This window comes from Clarias gariepinus, chromosome 27, assembly GCF_024256425.1.
Source record: "Clarias gariepinus isolate MV-2021 ecotype Netherlands chromosome 27, CGAR_prim_01v2, whole genome shotgun sequence".
Lineage (NCBI taxonomy): Eukaryota > Metazoa > Chordata > Actinopteri > Siluriformes > Clariidae > Clarias > Clarias gariepinus.
In genome coordinates, this window is record NC_071126.1 from 12732501 (window position 1) to 12753174 (window position 20674).

Here is a 20674-nt window from a genome sequence, read left to right on the forward strand (position 1 = left end):
CATCGAGCGTCAAATTAGTGCTGATAGAAAGTAATTGACCTGCTCTGCAGATCCAGCAGGAAAAAAAAGAAACCTTCTTCCCATTTGGCAACAAGAAAAGCCTTTGAGGTTTTTTATCAAGCGTTGTGTTATGCATGATGGACAGCAAACAAATGATTCTGTTGAAACTCTTTGAGTCTCACGCTAGGCCTTAATAGCCAAGTTGTTTTTCATATTCAGTGAACCTAATGTAATGTGCATTAGAGCACATATTGGATTATCTGCCACTGGATGGATGAAAATACTGACTAACAATCATCTTGAAGGATCATGCATATAATAGTGCCCTAACTCAGGCTAGCTTAAATTAGAGTTAAAGATTTAAGTAACTTTTACTTATTAAAATTGAATAGCAACAACGTGTTAGGTGAGGTTCGTCATCAATTTTCGATACTCCTTGGGAAAACAATAAGAATCTTAATCTTGATCATGAGTACATTTACATCATGTAGCCTGATTTCGAATTTGGGTGAATAAAAGATAGCAGCTGTTTTTCAGTGGTTTCAAAATTCAAATTTGTCCTTCTCATGTGGGCTGTAGCGCAACCAAGTGACAGTGAAAAAGCTTATATTTAGATTAGAAAATCAATACACTTTTGATTGACCGTCAGCTGAAAATACATAAATAAAGTAAGGTTCAGTACAATAAGCAGTACTGGTCCAGTCACTGTGCACCAAGATGACCAGTTAATAAACTTTGGAAGGTTTTTGAGGGTGGCACCATCTCGAAGAGATATCTTCTTTCGTGACTTGTGTTCGTGATAAGATTTCGGACATTTTTTTTTAAGCTGTCTTTTTTTTCCTGTTTAGTCTGTCTCTATCTCAGCATAATCATTCCAGGGACAATTAGTGGGAAAATGCCAAGGGGCAGTTTTAGCAAGTCCAGGGTTCTACAAGTTCACAGTTTAACATGTCGGCTTTTCTCACATGGTCTGCATGAGGAATTTTCGAACAAATGTTATTCATTCGTTCAATCTTCAGCAGTAACTTTGCAGAGTTATAATGACACTAGGCAGGAATAAACCGTAGATAGGACGTATTAAATACAAAAGTTAAAGTTATGTAGTTAACCATGAGAGCATGAGTGGAAACAAACATTACAGGCAAATGATTCATTAATGTTTTTAGCTTGTCGAAGTAAACTATGAAATTTTCTTTACCGTCCTGCAAAAAAAGTTAACTAATTTAACCATTGTAAGAGTACAAGCTATTTCAACTCAGCTGGTGAGTCCTGATTGTTGTCCAGCATGCTCTGAGCTGTTTTCCTAGATATATTTACCAGATGGGCTATCAAAAGCACTGGCCCCTGATTACATGCAGAGCTTAATGGATTCCTCCAGGAGAAAGCAAGTGGAATTGGGAGGTTTCCAGAGGAAGCAGAGTGATCTTCCGATTTCATTGTTCGTTGTCAATCTCTGGGGAGGTTACTTAAGGCCTGTTATCAAAAGAAGATGCTTGATGGAGTGTTATTTAGAATCATCAGATTAGTTATTAAGTTATTCCTATATTCTAGTTCCTGTGTAGTTTCAGTTCTAAAAGAGCTGAAAAGAAAAGTCGGACACAAATTAGTACCATTTTAGACCCAGAGGGTTACTGCATGCCTCTTGGATCTCCAGAGTCTCTCCTCCCTCCATCGTAGACATTTATACCACACTCTGTATCTGCAAAGCCACCAGCATTGTGAATGACCACACTGTCCTTACACACACTCTTAACCCTGCTGCCATCTGGAAATAGATAACGAAGCAAACAGATTGACACAACCAGACTGTGCAACAGTTTCTATCCACAAGCCAACACATTTCTCAATATCCAGGGACTAGACTGACACACATACACATACACATGCACAAACATTCTTGAACTAGCTGCTGAAAAACTAAAAATGCTGTATGTTATTGATCTGCATTATGCATGTCTTGTTTACTTTCATTGCATTTATTATTGATATATGGCAGTATTGGTCGCTTTGCACCTCCAGTGTCTGGATCAAATTCCCGGGCAGGTTCGATTTCTGCCTCTGCATGCATGGAGTTTGCATGTTCTCCCCATGTTTGATGGGTTTTCTCCGGATACTCCGGTTTTACTCCCACAGCCCAGGGACATGCAGATTAGGCTAATTGGCGTTCACAAATTGCCCGTAGTGTGTGAGTGTGTGTATGTGTGTGCCCTGCGATGGGTTTGCACCATGTCCAGAGTGTACCCCGCTTCGTGACCTAAGTCTCCTGGGATAGGCTCCAGACACTTTGCGACCCTGTATACAGGTTAAAGCGTTATAGACAATGAGATGACTATGAATTGCCAATATCTTGTTTTTGCACTTTAATCACAATAGAATTTTGTACTCGTCTGTGCTGCACTGTTTTTAACTGTGCCCGTTGTTTTGCATTGTTTTGCATACTGTCCTGCACTGTTTGCACACTTTTGGATTGTGCATTTTATGTAGTTTTGGTTTCTTTTAGTATAATTTTTAGATATGTAAAGTCTCAAATAGTTCTATGTTGCTTTATGTAGCACCATGGTCCTGAAGGGACCCTGCAACTTCAACAAGTGATATTCTTTCATTTTTTTATCTCTTTCTTCTACAAAGGTAATGGTTGGGCACTATCCCTCCAGGTTTAACACTATCCTACCTTTTCATAATGATTTAAAAATGTCTTCCATTTTAATAATGATAGTTGGATAATTAGTCTTTGGCCTAAAAATATTACCTTTTGGGCAAATAAAAAAAATACTGCAGTAAGAGGAGAATATAATATAGAAAAACAAAACAATCTTTTAATCTTTTTCCTATTTTCTATTTTTAAGTGTTTCAGGATGTCCATGTGATGATCTTCATCGGTTTTGGTTTCCTCATGACCTTCCTTAAGCGATATGGCTTCAGCAGCGTGGGCATGAACTTGCTGCTCGCTGCCTTTGGCCTCCAGTGGGGTTTACTGATACAGAATATCTTTCACATGCACGATAATAAAATCCCGGTTTCAATCGAACGGTAAATTCATTTCTATCATGCTACAACAGGTGTGTCAAGTGCAAAAAAAATATCTCTTAATGTAATATGATGAAACAATTACGGTAATGTTTTATTTTTTAGTAAAGTACATTGTGCAGACTGGGGAAAAGGTTTTATTTCTATTTAATTGAGCATTTTCACATTGGTATAACTTTGTAGGAAGTTTAGTTTTTGCTTTTCAACTATGTGGTCAAAACATTCTATTTTTGGGTGGAGTGTGCATCCACACATCCAACATTCTCATTAACATAATGTTTTAAAGTATGTAACATTAGTGGACTTATCATTGTAAACAGCAGATGAATTGAGAGACACTTTTGCTACCAGGTCATCAGCATAGATAGAAAATCCAGCAGTTCTTTAGTGCTTTGAATGCTGTAGTGAAACCAGTAGAACTTGTTTCTGCATGTATGGCTAAATAAATTAATGGATCGATGGATTGATTCATGTTGCAAATTATAGTATATTGTATAGCTAAACAAATTGATATTATACAATAAATTGAATTAGGCATTTCATTACTTCCTTGTCTTCATTTTTTTTCCCAGCATGATTAATGCAGATTTCAGCACGGCGACGGTGCTCATCTCATTCGGCGCAGTTTTGGGGAAGACGAGTCCAGTGCAGCTGCTCATCATGACCCTGCTGGAAATCACCACGTTCTGCATTAATGAGTTCCTTGTTGTTGAAAAACTGAAGGTAAAAAATTTAATATTTACCCAATTATTCAGTCAGATTTTTTTTTATCCTCCTGTCTGTTTACTATAATAATGATATCTCTCTCTACATATCTATTGTGATTTTTCCATGGTGGGAAAAGTCACAGAAAAAAGCCACAAGTATCTGACAATAGAAAAAAAAATGAAACAAGAAATTATTTCTTACCAATTATCTTACTATTCTCACAATTATTACATATTTAGTCAATTTGCCATGTCCAAGATATTTTCACATGCTAAAGATTTTTTGTGGTGTAGTCATTAAGAGACCAGGTTTACATCTTATAAAGTTTAGGTTAACTTTTTTAAAAGTTTTTAATGCAAAATTTTTCTAACCTTATGAATTAATTTAATTGCATTTCTTTTTTTTTCTTAGTAATTGAGAAAGACATAATTAACTGTATTGCAGAGGTTCAAAAGCATAACATAAAACCTGTAAGGAGTCATGTAGAAATGTTTCTCTGTGTCCAGGCATCTGATATTGGTGCTTCCATGACGATCCATGCATTTGGAGCTTATTTTGGTCTTGCTGTTGCTCGCATGCTTTATCGCCCAGGACTTCGCAATGGCCACACCAATGAGGGATCTGTTTATCACTCTGATCTTTTCGCAATGATTGGTACGTCTACATGACACACTTATCATCTACATCATATACTTAACATCCACATGATCAATGTGCCTATTCGGCAAAAGATATTTCCTCAGTTGGTATTTTGATCATGGTAGGTAATTCAATTCAATTTTATTTTATTTGTTTAGCACTTTATACAATTTTCATTGTCGCAAAGCAGCTTTACACAATCTAAAGAATTATTTAAGTCTGTATGGAATGTGAGTGTACATGAATCAAAATGGTCAGATAGTCCCTGGTGAGCAAGCTGCGGGCGACAGTGGCAAGGAAAAACTCCCTGAGATGGTAATCGGAAGAAACTTTGAGAGGAACCGGACTCAACAGGGAACCCATCCTCATTTGGGTGAAACAGAGAGCAGGAATTGATCTGCATTCATACTGTGTGTTAGGTGGCAGGCAGTTTAGTATAACAGTTGATGTTAATTGATGTTAATATGGAGTCCAGGTAGTTATTGGAGACAATTGGTAAGATTTTTGTATAACGTGTCATTCCCATAAATGTTCAGTTGGGTTGAGATCTGGTGAATGTGAAGGCCAGAGTTCATGATTTACTTAAGTTTCATCCTTATCAAATCGTTCGGTCAGATATCATGCCTTGTGGAAATAGGTGGTGTCATCCTTAAAGAGACGTCAATCAGAATAGAACTTTTGCATCAAATATACAGTACAGTACTGTACAAAAGTCAACGGCACGGTGGTGTAGTGGTAAGCACTGTTGCCTTGCACCTCCAGGGTCCGGGTTCGATTCCTGTCTCTGTGTGCGTGGAGTTTTCTAGAGCATGTTCTCCCAGTGCTTGGTGGGTTTCCTCCAGGTACTCAGTCCAAAGATTTGCAGGTCAGGCTAATTGGCGTTCACAAATTGCCCGTAGTGTGTGAGTGTGTGTATGTGTGTGTGCCCTGCGATGGATTGGCACTCCGTCCAGGGTGTACCCTGCCTCGTGCCTTAAGTCTCCTGGGATAGGCTTCAGGTTGCCGCAACCCTGAATACAGGATAAAGTGGCATAGAAGATCAGTGAGGCGGTGTACTGTACAAAAGTCATGGGCCATGACTAGTTTCTTAATATTTTGCTTCCAAACAAGGTAGACTTGTATTTTAAGGTGGTCTTAAGGAATAGTACTCCAGCATGACAGACTTTTTCATCTCAAATTTTTGCCAATTTTTTTTTTATTTTTAGTCCAGTCCCTGTATCTGACTAGTTTCAGAGAAATGTTTTCGTTTGTTTGTTTTAAGACACATAGTGACATAAAAATCAATCAAGCATAAAAACAATCTAAATAAAGGTGAGACTAAATATCAGTGAAACACAGGGGCAGATGATGACGGATGATCAGATCAGAGATTAGTACACTGCTGATGCTGAATGCTGAGTGGTTAAAACAGACGAGAGGGGAAATGAGGTTGCTGCTAAGGTTATAAGTTACTGGATATAAGCAAGCAATATTTAAATTCTAACTTTCCACACTTTGCAGCCTGTCACAATAAAGCATTTGTTCCCATTTCTTCAGTTTATTAAATTACAAAATAACAATGAAATAACAGTGTGAGTGTGCTGCATTTCTCCTGTATACAGGTACTGTGTATCTGTGGATGTTCTGGCCAAGTTTTAACTCTGCTATCGCCGAGCCTGGAACCCCACAGCTCACTGCCATCGTAAACACTTATTTCTCTCTGGCCGCCTGTGCACTCGCTGCCTACGCTACCTCAAGCCTGGTAGAAGAGAAAGGCAAACTGGATATGGTGAGACAACCCAATGATCTAGTCATTTTGGTTATTAGTTTTAGCAAATTAAAACTTGTACAAAAAAAGGTTAATTAAATGTTAATTGTATATTAGTATCATGATAATATTGTGAAAGTATCATATTTCTAAAGACTGTAATACAACACAAACACAAAATGAGTGGGTATTTAATTTTAAAAAGTGCTACAATATTAAGAGAGCATAACAGCACCCTGTTTGTTTAACATGCCAGGTTCACATCCAGAACGCGACTCTGGCCGGTGGAGTTGCTGTGGGTACATGTGCTGATATGAGCATCGCTCCTTATGGTGCCATGTTAATCGGCGTCTTTGCAGGAGTCATTTCGACTCTCGGATTCAAATTCCTCACCGTAAGTACCTGAGCACACAAACACAAGTTACCTTTTCTAAACAAAAGTTAAAACAACAGCTTAATTTTTTTCAAGTGTCAACATGAAGTTCACATATTAGTTTATGCTAAAATGTAGTAAAAGTATATTTTGATCACTTTTTTACTCTTTTGTTTGTTGTATCTGTAGCCCATCCTTGCATCACACCTGGGAATTCAGGATACATGCGGCGTACATAACCTTCATGGCATGCCTGGGATTTTGGGTGGTCTGGCTGGCATTGTAGCAGCAGCGCTTGGCAAAAAAAAAGAGTAAGACTTGCACGGAAACACAAAAACAGTTTTTCTGAACCATAAGATAATTTCAGACGGGAAATCCAACAGTTCAAAGAAAGAACGAGACTGAATGGCATAAACAAAAACTGATGAAACTAAATGTAAATTTGGGAATTTGGAAATCAATAAGTTTTAGGTGGGAATATAGAATTTGAGTCTGGCTCATAGAGATGTTTATTAGGAATTGGGTTTGATAGCCACAGACGTGACCACAGTAAAATAGCGTTTAATTTTGAATTGGTACAATGTATGTAACTTTATGATGGTGTGAATCCTGTTAATCAGCAACATATGGCCATAGAGATGATATTGAGAAAAATATTCTTGATACTGTATTGTTCTCTCTTGTTCATTCTTTCTCTCTATTGTTTTTTTGTGTATATTCTCATTGTCATTTGTATCGTTAAGTATGTAACCCCTTATTTCCTTTGTTTAGCATTTCCGCCAGTTATCAGGCCGCTGCTTTAGCTTCATCTCTTGGTTTTGCCCTCATTGGTGGAACCATCACAGGTGCGTTCTTACAGGCTTTCACAGTTGTATCTGTCTTTATATAGCAAGTACAGATCGAAGCAAACTACGAATTAAATCTGTTATATTTAAGAGAAATATAATACATTGAAAAAGAATACGATATGGTCAAGCGTAGCTAGCTCATTAGAGTATTTGAATTTATCAAACTTTCTACATAGAAAAACAATACTGTTTTGTGTTAATATATTTCGTTCTATCATGAAATATTTCTAAATTGAGAAAATTCTATATGTTAAATGAACAATTGATGATTTAATTGCTATTATGTCATGCTTATTATTTTACCCTTTTTAGAGATGAACAATCTATATATAGTTTTAAATGTGATGCCTGGATATTTAGAGGAAATTAAACTTTATATATCATGCATAGAAAAATCTGGATTTGGATATAATTCAAATTACATGAAAGGGATATACACTGATCAGCCATAACATTAAATTACCCTGCCACTGGAGCAGCTCTGGTCTATTGGAGCATGGCTCCATGGGACCTCTGGGGGTGTCATGAGGTGTCTGGCACCAAGATGTTATTGAGGGACCCTTTTAAGGCTCTGGGTTGTGCAGCAGAGCCGGCACATCCCATGGATGTTTGATCAAATTGGGATCTGCAGAATTTGGCCGGATTTAAACTCTTTGCTTGCTAAGCCCCATATGTGGCAAAATGTGATGCACTGGGTGTTCTGATAACTTTTTATCTTAGCCAGCATTGAATTTTTTATCAGTCAATTTGTGCTACATTAACCTTTTTTTGTGCGATTGGACTAGGTGTGTTAGCCTTTGCTCCCAAAAGGCATAGATGAAACCTGGATGCCCATGATCCTGTTTCCTTATGATTCTTTTGTTTATCTGTATATAGTTTACTAGTAAATAGTTGAAAATACAGAAGTTATGTGTTACGTCTGATTATTGTATGTGTTGTACCAAATAATGTATAATATTGTATGCCAAACAGTTCACATAAAAAAATTGATAAGGGAAATAAGCTTCCTCAACTGTTTTGCTGTTAGCATGAATGTAGTTGTGTGTCATCTTGTGTACCTGAGTAAGGGAGTACAGTAATGCTCAAAAAATCACTTGGTTTGATTTGGTGCTGTTACAGGTCTTATACTGAAGTTGCCATTTTGGGGACAGCCACCTGATCAGAACTGCTTCGATGACGCTCTCTACTGGGAGGTAAAAACGCCAAAAACCGACTAATTATTGTAAATATTGATAAGAAAGGTGAAACCATGTTGGTCACCTGACTCCTAAAGTTTTCTCTAAGGATGTAGGAGTGTAGGATGTTCACACCCAGTGTACAGGAGAAGCTCGTTTCAGATCCACCGCAACTCTGACCATGATAAAACTGTTACTGGAACAAATGAATAAGGAGGAAACAATCACATTGAGTTTGCATTCCCGTCTCTGTGTGCATTGAGTTTTCATGTTTTCCGGGTACTTTCCAGGTACTTCCCGGGTTCTGGGTCCCACAGTTCAAAGACATACTGGGTCCCACAGTTCCGGTTAGGCTAACTGGTGCTTCAAAATTGCCTGTAATGTGTGTGAGCCCTGCGATGGATTGGCACCCTGTCCAAAGTGTACCCCGGCTCGTGTCCTAAGTCTCCTGGGATAGGCTCCAGGTCCTCCGCGACCCTGTGTACAGGATATACTATAGACGATACGTGAATATTTAAATTTGTATTGCTATACAGCTAAGATGTATGAATGTAGTAAAAGAGGACATGAAGTTAGTTAGTGTGAGAGAAGAGGATGCAGAGAATAGGGTTAGATGGAGGCAACTGATTTGCTGTGCAACAAATGAAAGGAAAAAGACAAAAGACAAAGAAGAAGATTGCTGTCCATCTAAACATTAGGAACAAAATACAGTGCTATCTCGCATTACAAATGTAATCTATTCCAGAGGTGAGTCCTTAAGGCAAAATTTCATACTGCAAAAATGCATTTTCCCATGAATGATGTAAATAAATGCAGATAGTCCGTTCCAGCCTCCCAATAATATTACCAATATCACCAATCACCGCTCGTATGCTGACGTACCACTGTATCTACTTAAAGATTGCAGGATTCGTTTATTATTATTCTATTACACTTTGTTACATTTTAATTGCTGAACATGTTAGTGAAATCTTAAGGCTTCTTTCATGTATGGTTTTTAAGAGATAACAGCATCAACAACACTTGAATGCTATCTAAAAATGTTTTGTTGCTGATTTTCACTTAGTCAGTTTCCAGTGCTTCCCTAATCAATGTCCAGTTAAATAACAGCATTTTCTGTTATTTGCTTCTCTATTAAGATAAGGGCGGGTGTCCTCCAGGGGTCCAGTGGTGGCTCAGGACGTTGAGGCTCTGGGTTGCCGTTTGGAGTTTTTAATTCACTGCTAAAAGGCCCTTAAAAGTAAAAGTATGATCTATGGGAATGGTGCAAAGTAGACAGTGAATTGGAGGATCCATTCTTGCTATGGCCTACCATCACTTAATGAGAATGACCTAACAAAAAAAAAAAAATTGGTCCCTTAAGCCTAGGGTCCAGTGAAGAACAACTAAGAACCACGGGTCTATGACATAATCCACAACAAGTACAAAAAGTTCATTTTTGTTAAAACTGTACATGAAATTAAATTGATATCATTGTTGTAAACAGCAGATGAAATTACATAAGAATAAAAGTATTTAGTCCAGGAGACAAATATCATATTGACCAGTGTTATCAATTAATATCAACATGATTTTTTTTTTCTTATGTGCAGGTACCTGAGGAAGAGGAGGCTGGGGAAAGTCTTTCTCACACTGATCACTCTAAGAACAAAGGAGATGCTTAAAATTTTGCTTAAAAAAGACTTTGTGCTTTTCACACATAACTCAAATCCAAAATCCACAACCACCTCAGGGAACTTGAACAGCTTTAGTGATTTTTAAGCAGCTCAGACAAACAGCAAAGCAGCGTGCAAAGTCAAAGTGTATAAGGACAATTTAGAATATTTCCCCAGATTAAAAGGAATTGTGTGAATTGTGGGAAATCCTTTTAAACTTGGATGCTCCACACCAAATCGTCTCCAACTGGTAAACACATTGACACCAATGGCCATGTGGTTACACCAGCTCTGGGGAACTTTCTAAATAAACGATTGGACATTGTTTTTCATGACGTCATGGATTACTACCAGTTGTCCATCAGTTGTCATGAATTGAAGGGCAAGAGGTGCATTTTAGACGGATACCTGGATAATACCTGGATAACTTGCAAATTTCCTTGTGCAAGTTACCTAATCGGAACTCAGCAATTTTCACAGAGCGATTTCGTTCATGTACCCTGCCATAGATGTTTTGAGGTCTTGTGATTTGAGCTGGTCACTAGCACAGAACTCTTATAAATGTGCAACCACTGCTCAGTAATCAACACCTGCATTCTTCCACTAAACACTTTCATTTTACAAACACACATGGTGCTGTGCTTACATACAAAAATACATAAACCTTATGCAGCAAAAAACTTTTTTTTTAAAGAATCCCATTTTATCATATTTAGAAAACAACTAAAAACAAAAATAATAATTGTAAAAGTTGTTTAGCTATACTTAATCTTTCATTATGCATATTGTGATTTCCTTTGTACTTTCCAAGACTGACAGCTTGTACTGTCTTGTGCCACTGATCTCAGATCAGTTTATGTAAAATAATTTTTATCTGCATGCTTTACAATTACATTTATTTTACTTCTTTATTCTTTATTCTATGTTTGACACAGTCATTCACGTTTTCTGCTGTTGGTCATGTCAGGTTCATATCTCTGAGTTCACTAAGTTAAACAATTATCAACAATTATATTTTTCTCACAAAATATAACCCAGACAAGGTATTAAAATATATACCGTATACATATTCAATTATTTGTCACATGTACCTTACAGCATTATGAAATGACTTTTTTTGCATATCCCAGTTAGGACGCTGGGGTCAGAGCTCAGGGTCGGCCAGGGTACAGCGCCCCCTGGAGCAGACAGGGTTAAAAGCTCAACAGTGGAGGCCTGACGGTGCTGGGGCTTGAAACCCTGACCTCCTGATATTACTTACCCAGAGCCTGGACCGATGGAGCCGCCACTGGCCCCCTTCATAATATTAACACAAAATAATTTACATGTGTTTTTACCATGTGGCATGTACCAGGTGTAGTAGTTAGTGAGCACTGCGGTCTCACACCTCCAGGCTCGAGGGTTTGATTCCTGTGTACATGTGAAGAGATTGCATGTTCTCCCCGTGCTTGGTGGGTTTCCTCCCACAGTCCAAAGACATGCAGGGTAGGCTAATTGGTGTTTCCAACCAATTGTGTAGGTGTGTGTGCCTGTGTGCGGCAATGGATTGGCACCCTATTCAGGGTGTACACCGCCTTGTGTCACAAGTCGCCTGAGATAGGCTCCAGGCTTCCTGTAACCCTGTACATGATAAGCGCTATAAGGAATGAGTGAGTAAGAGAGTGAGAATAAAAACAGACGGAACGATAAAATAAAACCTCGTCGTGGCCTGAAAGGGATTTTACAAGCGTACATACACATTTTGTGGTAATTAAACATAATGACATCACAACAGTTTAATTAATAATGATTTGAATCAGTTGTTGTTAGTGAACTCAGATGTTTGGTCCTGATTCTAAATTCAACATCAAAAATAGGTGACTGACTTATATGATTTAAACATTTTGTTTGTGTGTGTGTTGATATAACTTACTCTGCATAGTTAGGATTCTTGGCAAAATATATAAAAAAAATAAGATGCAAATGTACTAGTCATATTATTTCATTAATAAATTTTTATACAACTTTCCTGCATTACTCAGAGAATGTTTTTTGTGTTCAATGTTAATTCAGAAATAAACACAATGGGAAATGATGTAATAGGAAATGAATGTACTGGTGTAATGCGGCCTGATGAGAAGCAGATGTTTTTGTAATAGCAGCACTTCAGAAAGGGTTTGTCATGAACACAATAGTGTGTGGATCCATGTGCAAAAAGATTAATAACAAATCTACAATCCAAAAAACACAACTTGAACCATGCCAAGGTCAATACACAATTATCCACACAATTGAATCCACCATGAACGGGCGGTTAAAAAGCAAAGCAAGAGTCCAACATGATAAGGCTTTGAACAAAAGCCTCAGAACTTGCTTAAGAGAGCTTTATCAGCAGAGCTACGCAATTAACATACCGACATGTTTAAAAGCTGGTAAACAGTGATAAAGTGTAGGGTAAGTAAGGAAGAGTCTATAAAATGGATGTATCAGCTACACGTACTGTACTGTACAGTTAAGAGAGAACTTCATGTACGGCTTGCATTTTTGGGTTTCAGTATCTCAACATAAAGATCATCGTAACATCCCACCTCCATGGTTGAGGGATTAAACCTTACCTCCAGTCTATGCCTGGTGGGTTTCCTCCATGTGCTCCAGTTCGAGTTCTTCAAAGACTTAGGGTGTAAGCTGGTTGATGTTTTCAAATTGCCCATAGAATATAAGTTGGTGTGTCTTCAGAGTGCAAGAAGTTCAGGGTTCTCAGAAATGCAACTTCTTTTTAAAGCAATGAATGAAGGATGGATAAATTTATCAAGGATGCATGGATGGGTGGATTTATCAAGGATGCATGGATGGATGGATGAATGGATTCATCAATGATGCAAGAATGGATGGATGGATGGATGGATGGATGGACGGATGGATGCATGGATGGATGAATGAATGAAGGAATGGATGGATGGATGTATGGATGTATGGATGGATGGATGGATGCATGTATGGGCCAGAGGCCAGGGGCAGTGGCTAAGACATTGAACTACGGTTCGGAAGATCCCAGGTTCAAACCCCACAAGCCACTGTTGGGCCCTTAAGCAAGGCCCTTAACCCTCAACTGTTTAGATGTGTAATGAGATAAAAATGTGAGTCGCTCTGGATAAAAGCGCCTGCCAAATGCCTAAATGTAAATGTAAGGATGGTTGGATAGATGGATACCTCAGAGGAAAACAATAGACTTTATCAAATCATCAATAGTTGCATTACAGCAGATCCCCACTAACACAGTACAAATCATCTGCTATAATGATATATAGTGGTATCTACAAACACCACACATACACTGATAAAAGATTTCAGTGAAAGGGTTTGAGAACACAGTTCAAGCACCAACCATCACATGGTACCACGCAGCAGAACTTTCCTTATTTAATATTATCTAAAAAATATCTGAAAAATTACAACTTACAGCCACATTACTGAATCTAGCCTACTGCATTTGCAGTGATTCATGTGTTACATTATTTAATCAAGTAATTATCTACCTGTCCTGTTTTAAAATCACCCGAAATGTATATTTATAAAATTTTCATTTAATATTATTTTATTTTACATATTTAAATTGATTACATTTATATAAATGGTTATATAATGCACAGTAAACTGCCCTCTCCCTCTCCCTGATTTGTCCTTCATTTGCATAGTAGAATGTGATATTTTCTGACAGAATAACGCCTACTAGTCAGCTGCTTATTACTCAACTCAGATTTTTAGCCTCTCTTTTTTACCACTCTGAGCAGCCTGTGCTCCTAAATTAATTTCCCTGTTTTATAAAGTTCTTCCTCCTTAGGTCATTGTTGCTCGCGTTGCCGATTAGCGGTGCTCTGATAAATCGGCCAACGATCAAAATCAGATGATAGTCACTTAATTTTTACTGATCGATTTTCTTTCAGCTGGCTGATTACATAAACCGATATCATTGTTAAGCAATATCACATTCAAACCTCAAGTATGATATTGCTTTTATATATCTGACAGAGCTGGCAGTTGGTATAATTAACATGCGAAAGTAACTTTAAATTCTTACAGGTACTAGATGAGGAGAATAAAACACGAAGATGGTGGACAGTCATGTACATTTTGCAGGTTTCTCTTTATATTTCCACTTATTCCACTTTAAAATATTAATTCTATTTAGTGCTGTTAATGTTCATTATCACCACTTTTACCTCTCGTCCAATCAGATTGAAACTAACTGTTGTACAATACTGCCTCATATCATTAGCTGAGTACTACACCAGGGATACCAAGCTGTAAATGTACGAAAAGAGATGTAAAGGCTGCATACTGTACATCACAGAATGTTTTCATAATGACAAAATACAGTTTACCTTAATTAATAAATGTCACTCTGCAATTTGCAGTGCCACACAGCATATTAATAATATCTGCAGATCATGTTACCTCCAGCCCCGAAACATTTTTCGTCTCCACCCATTCCTCACCCCACACACTGCTGCCACTCTCAAACATGCACCCGCTGGACATGAACCAGTCTACCAAAAACCCTCCTCTATAAACTTCAACTTCCATATCATAACTGAATACCTACTGTATAATGCATCACATTGGCCACACCCTTCAACAACTCCATCAACTGGCACCATCAAATACCGTATGGAGTTTAAATTTCACCTTTAAAAATCACCTTTAAAGCACGTAATAATCTCCCCTCTCGCACTGTTCACTCTTCCTCATCAAGGCTCCTCTTCACAACCCCTTTGGCCACCTGACCACCATGGGCCCTAGAGTCTTTAGCCGCACTGCTCCTCATCTCTGGAATTCTGTTCCATGTCCAAACACCCATTTATTCAGAAGTACATATCTCACATAATGTAAGGTTGTCCTCAAATCTCTCATAATTTTTAATGTTTTGTTTGAATTGGACGGAGGCTGCACGGTGGTTAGCATTGTAACTGTGCACCTCCAGGGTCGAGGATTCGATTCTCACATCGGGGCTGCTTTGCATGCTCTCCCCATGATTTCCTCCCACAGTCCATAGACACAGAGTAGGCTAATTAGCATTCCCAAATTGACTTTTGTGTGTGTGTGTGTGTGTGTGTGTGTGTGTGTGCCCTGCGATGGATTATTGCAATGGATTGGTATCCTATACAGGGTGTACCCTGCCTCAAGCCCTCTTGCTCTCCATATGCTCCAGTCCCCCGCGACCCTGCATACAGGATATAGTGAGTGAGTAAGTGGATTGGACAGCAACCTTTGTTGACAAGAAAGGTGCCTATATAAATGAATTATTATTATTATTATTATTATTATTATTATTATTAGCAACTATTGTATTTATTTATTTTGAGAATGGGGTTGAAATGTAAATACTTTGAGAAATACTCCTGAGGCAAGGTTTGACTATTATGCACTACTTTAGCGAGACAGAGATAGAGGGCGGTAATATGAAAAAAATGTACTTTGTGGGCAGTTAGTAGAAGAAGAACACAATTACGTAATTGTAGTAGGGTTTTAACATGGCCTCCTAGTGGAGATGTAGCCTACTAGACACTCGGGAGAATCTCATTCTTCCGACACAATGTAGTGCACATAACTAGGGAGCTAAGAGAGATTCGGATCTAACCGAAATGCATGATGGGAAAGCCATAATGGCTTCGGTTTATTTGAGATCTTATTGAAAGTTTGTGCAAAGCTACTTGTCTAAAAAAAGAGACAAACGTGAATGCTTTGTATAATGAAGCGAATATTGTCTAAATCGTAGGCGTCGTTTTTGTCACGATTTGAACCTCTTCAACCAGACAGCCCTTTCATTTTTCACTATGGTAAGATGTAAAAATAATTATTAGCATTAGCCTCGTGAACAAAACACTCAATTCTGGTTTAGAGAAATCCCCTGGTTGGACTGTTTAGCAACCAATTCAGCAACGTTTAATGTTTATTCTATTGTAAACTTATATTTATTGTAATATAACTGGTAGTTTCTCCTGTCCTGTTTCCATGGAGTTGTGTTGTTCTTACAGCTTCAGTAGATTCCGGTGTTTATCTCTATAATGTTACGTTCTTACGGCTGATCTCTTCACGTCGACGTTTTTATAAATACAACTGAAGCTGATGTTTTAAACATTCGTATTTATGTGTAATTTATTGTTTTAAACTTATCCGAAAGACAAAACTATAGCTTTGCTAAGCTCCTGTAAACTTCCGACATGGAAATACATGTATGAATGTATGTATAAATGAATAAAATCTAAGTTTGTTTGTATGTATGTATGTATGTATGTATGCGCGTGGACAAGTGAAATGCGCATGCGCGGAAACTTGGAGTATATGGTAAAACTTGAGTATGATAACTTATTGTTTGGCTTTATCACTGACTTGGTACATTGTAGAAATCGGTTCAGTTACGTATCGCAGTTACGTAAAAATAATTTTTTTATTAATTCACATATAGTATATACTGTATGTGTGCATTTGAGATTGTAAAATGTTGCAGTTCCTCTATCATCCTGCAGGTGGTGCGCTCTGAACTATTCACTATTCGTTGGCAGGCAGCACAGCATCCTGTGTGGTGGGAACGTATTATTTCCTGATTTTTGTCTTGAACAGTAACATCGAACCAGAATATTTATAAAATTATGATGCCGCCTTGAAAAGGCCCCTGCAGTCCTCCTACGCCTGAAACCGGTATGGCGCATTACCACCTTTGTATAGAACAAAATTTGCCTTCTGCCATCCACGCATGCAAGACGTGGAAGGTGACAAAGAACATCATTCGCAGGATAAATGCCTTCCACCGGCGATGTCTGTGTTGAATTTTTGGCATCTCGAATTGAGACCACATCATGAACCAAGAAGTCCGTTGACGACCATCCACGGACACACTGGCTGAAAATCGTAGCCAAGCGATGTCTCCTGATTCCCTTGTCATATCCTACACCAACTTTGGATTGCACATAGGGGAAAGACAAAGCCAGGGCATTCAAAGATCATAACTAAAAGACCTGCATTAAATGATCTACTGGCCTCAATCTGTCATGGGCTGAAGTTGAGACCACCACAACCAAACAAATATGATGGCGAGCACTGGCTGCCCAATGCACAGTATGGCACAGGAGAATCTAAGCCTAAGCTATGTACAGAATCAAAATACAAATCGTATATGCTCGGAAATATTGTGATACCGTATCCGGTGGTGACTTTTGAGTCTCATTCCTAGTAGATTGTGTAATTAAATTGCAATTAGGTGTTTTATTTTCTTTTGCCACTGTAGTCTCCGGTTTGCCTATTAGGGATTAAAATCTAAATCCATATTTATATTAAGCTGGTGTCTGTCAATGTCTGTTGTGAACAATGCTATAAATGTCAAATGAAATCGAATAGGTTTTGATCTACAGCGTCTTTCAGTTAAGTAAATGTAAGTTGTTGTTTTTTTTTAACAGTCTGCAAAAGTGGACCACAAGGAGAGAAGCAGGTCGAGCACCGACTCGAAGGAAAGGAGACGATCGACAAGCACAGGTTAGTGCCTATGGATCAGAGACATCCTGCACATTTATCGTGATTTTAAACTTTAAGCTTTAAAAAACAAAACTTAGAATTTGACCAGGCCTAGTAGATGTGTTACAGCAAATGTGTGTGTTTGTGCATGTATGCTAAATTTCAAAAAAAGCTACGCACTGTTTAGTAACAACTTGGAGAAGCTGCATTGGACAAGAAATTATTGATCTGTCAAGTGAAGTAACAGACTAGACTTCTGTAGCTATTTACAGCTATATGGTTCATCACTGTGCCCTAAATCATACTTTACCTACTTTTCTATAGCAGGTTAAAACTGTGTAGAATTTCTGTTGCACCACAGATAACAAAAACACAGCATAACTGCAGTGCAGTAATATGATGTGTAATAAACAGCATCATCATCAATCTACACTAGGAGCTCCATCGATGTTTGTCTGTCTTATTGTCAAGGAAGAATATGAAGCATTTGTTTCCATATAGCACTTTGGGCAATAGGCATTATTTTAAATGTACTGTACTAAAAAGATGCCACCTCACAGCTTTAGAGTCTGCAGTTTGTTCCTGAGCTCTTGTTACTGTCTGAACAATGAACCACATGATCTCCTGTTGTCCATGTGGGTTCTCTGGTTTCCTCACACTTTCCAAAAAAAAATCATCGATTGGCTGTTCCAAATTGCATGTACGTGTGACTGTGTGAGAATGTTTTTTTTTGTAGCACTCTAGTGGTTTAGAGACCTTTTGTGTTTGTAAAAGATGAGCATGTATACTGGAACACCACAATAAGGAGACTGTTAATGAGAACACGAAACCATGAGCAAATAAGAAAAGAAGGTCAGAGGCATGATAGAATCCTAAACAGTACACTCATATTGACTGACAGTAACGCAACATAAAGTTATAAAGAGATCACAAGATCATGTGTGTTACAGTTTCACTAGCTTCAGAGACCTGAGCAGTATGTATAGTATAGTACTGTATGTATAATGTATAGTGAAATTTAAGTTTTCACCAAAAATAGTCTTTCTGGTCTTTTGTGGATCATCAGGAAGAAAGGAAAAGAAGCGAAGACGCAGCCGAAGCAGATCTTCATCAGTCAGTTCATCCTCCTCCTCCTCCTCCTCCTCATCATCATCGTCCTCTTCTTCGTCATCATCTTCTTCTCACTCCTCTTCTAGCAGTGACACGTCACGCAGCAGGAGCAGCTCCAGTAGCAGTGGTGAGTTCATGTGGACCCGTTTTTAAATGTAGAATACAGTAGTTCAGCTGATATACAGAGGACATCATTTCGTAAAAAGTTTTTTATCGAAACCCAAAGTCAGATTTTGCAGATAGACTGCAGGCCGGTGTATTTCAGTACAACACCATTATATCATCATATTGAAACATCTTTAGTATTATATATATTTATTTACATGAATCATCGTCATCCTAAAGAGACGTAATTCTGTCATAAATGTGGCAAGTCCTCTAATAGGGGGAAAAGTTGACAGGTCACTGTATTCTTTCTCACCAGATTCTTGCCGGAAGAAAAGCAAAGTTTCAAAAAAAATTAAAAAGGAAAAGTCTGGCAAAAAGGTATGCTTTTATCATCAGATATGGGTGTATACTGGTGTCAAATATTCACCTGTGTGTGAAGGCAATTTGGTCACTTTCTTGATTTTTGCACAATTAATTCTAGTTTAGTCACTAGCTCTACATGTGTCCTAAGCCTCACTTTCTCTCTCTCACTCACACACTATATACTACACTACACTAATGCACTAATGACATGTTTAGTGTTTTTTCTCCATAGATAAATCTTTTGCATTTTTTTATAGAAACATAAAAAAGATAAAGCACGCAAGCGAAAAAAGAACAAGAAAAATAAAGGAGACGAAGACGACTCTGGTCCGGTTCAGATTTCAAAGGTAAGTCATAATCTACACTGGAGTTCAGTAATAAATTCTTGTCGTACTGACGTGCGCCTGTGTTGCAGTACCTGAAGGAGAAGAAGCGCAGTGGCAAGTACAGCATGATCTCAGGGAAGAAGATCAAAATGAAGGTGAAGAAATCAAAGAAGGACAAGCAAGTGAGTGATGTTATACTGTATGATGATGTGAACTGATTATACTACACAGCTTTTGCTTGCACTGTATATACTATGTAAATCTGTATTTTTATTTATTTATTTATTTATTTATTTATTCTTCTTTCAGAGAGACAAAAACCGTGCTGAGCTGTTGGAGTTTCTGAACTCGACTTGCTAATTCGGACTCTGTGCTTCCACTTTCCCCATAATTATTTTATTTTTTTTATTTTTACTGACTTTGTCTTGGCCAATCAGCTCTCAGGGAAATGCCTGTAATTTCCTGTAATGGACAGCACTGTGGGCCCTCGTGCAGCTCGCCACAACTGGAGAAACCTTTTATTTTGTTATCTTTTTATCTTTCTATATTATTTTGTTACCCATCCAATGCGACTCCAATGCTCATTTATTCCTGTTATAAACCACCACTCTTGTGTGTGTTTGCTGTTTTTGGACTTTTTAATACAGTTTAGAGTAATATTGTCTACTTCTGATCCATCACTATGTAGATTGCTATTTATATTGTAACAAGATCACACAGATTACTAAAATCAGGAAAAACATAGAGGCTTTTCTTAAAAATCCACACAGCCTTTTTTCAATACCCCAAATATCAGAATTACAGCATACAACATTATCACCTAAAATAAGGACTCGTGAGACATTTAAAGTAGAATTGTAGAGAATGTCAGTAGATATATCCATGATCACACCTTTTACATTAATATGACAGTGGTGTAGCATTCATAAAATGTGTTTTGTCGTGTTTAAGTGAGTAAGAACTGATAACATATCGACATCTGTATTGGTTCTTAGATAAATAAAAATTAATCGGACCAAATGTGCTCCTGGATTTATTTCTACCTATGTTCTGTAATACAAGAATGGCATGAAAAATACTGTAGGTAGAAAGAGAAAGTATTCTTGT

General features: G+C 37.9%; 2 protein-coding genes across 2 annotated transcripts in view; both read left to right on the forward strand.

Annotated features, from left to right (window-relative positions):
* rhag (Rh associated glycoprotein) overlaps positions 1-12185 on the forward strand; it is a 14410-nt gene extending 2225 nt beyond the window's left edge. Inside the window, exons 2-10 of the mRNA XM_053488693.1 lie at positions 2847-3030; positions 3600-3750; positions 4242-4389; positions 5976-6142; positions 6378-6515; positions 6684-6805; positions 7266-7339; positions 8462-8535; positions 10110-12185. Coding sequence (XP_053344668.1) covers positions 2847-3030; positions 3600-3750; positions 4242-4389; positions 5976-6142; positions 6378-6515; positions 6684-6805; positions 7266-7339; positions 8462-8535; positions 10110-10181 — 1130 coding nt within the window. The 3' untranslated portion in view covers positions 10182-12185. The remainder of the gene's footprint in view (positions 1-2846; positions 3031-3599; positions 3751-4241; positions 4390-5975; positions 6143-6377; positions 6516-6683; positions 6806-7265; positions 7340-8461; positions 8536-10109) is intronic.
* Positions 12186-15779: 3594 nt separating this feature from the next.
* On the forward strand, positions 15780-20587 carry si:ch211-22i13.2 (uncharacterized protein LOC553945 homolog). The gene is made up of 7 exons (XM_053489441.1): positions 15780-15988; positions 17606-17681; positions 18727-18897; positions 19195-19256; positions 19499-19588; positions 19657-19749; positions 19877-20587. Exons 1-7 carry the CDS (start codon positions 15986-15988, stop codon positions 19925-19927), a joined length of 546 nt encoding a protein of 181 aa, XP_053345416.1. The 5' UTR covers positions 15780-15985; the 3' UTR covers positions 19928-20587.
* Positions 20588-20674: the final 87 nt, after the last annotated feature.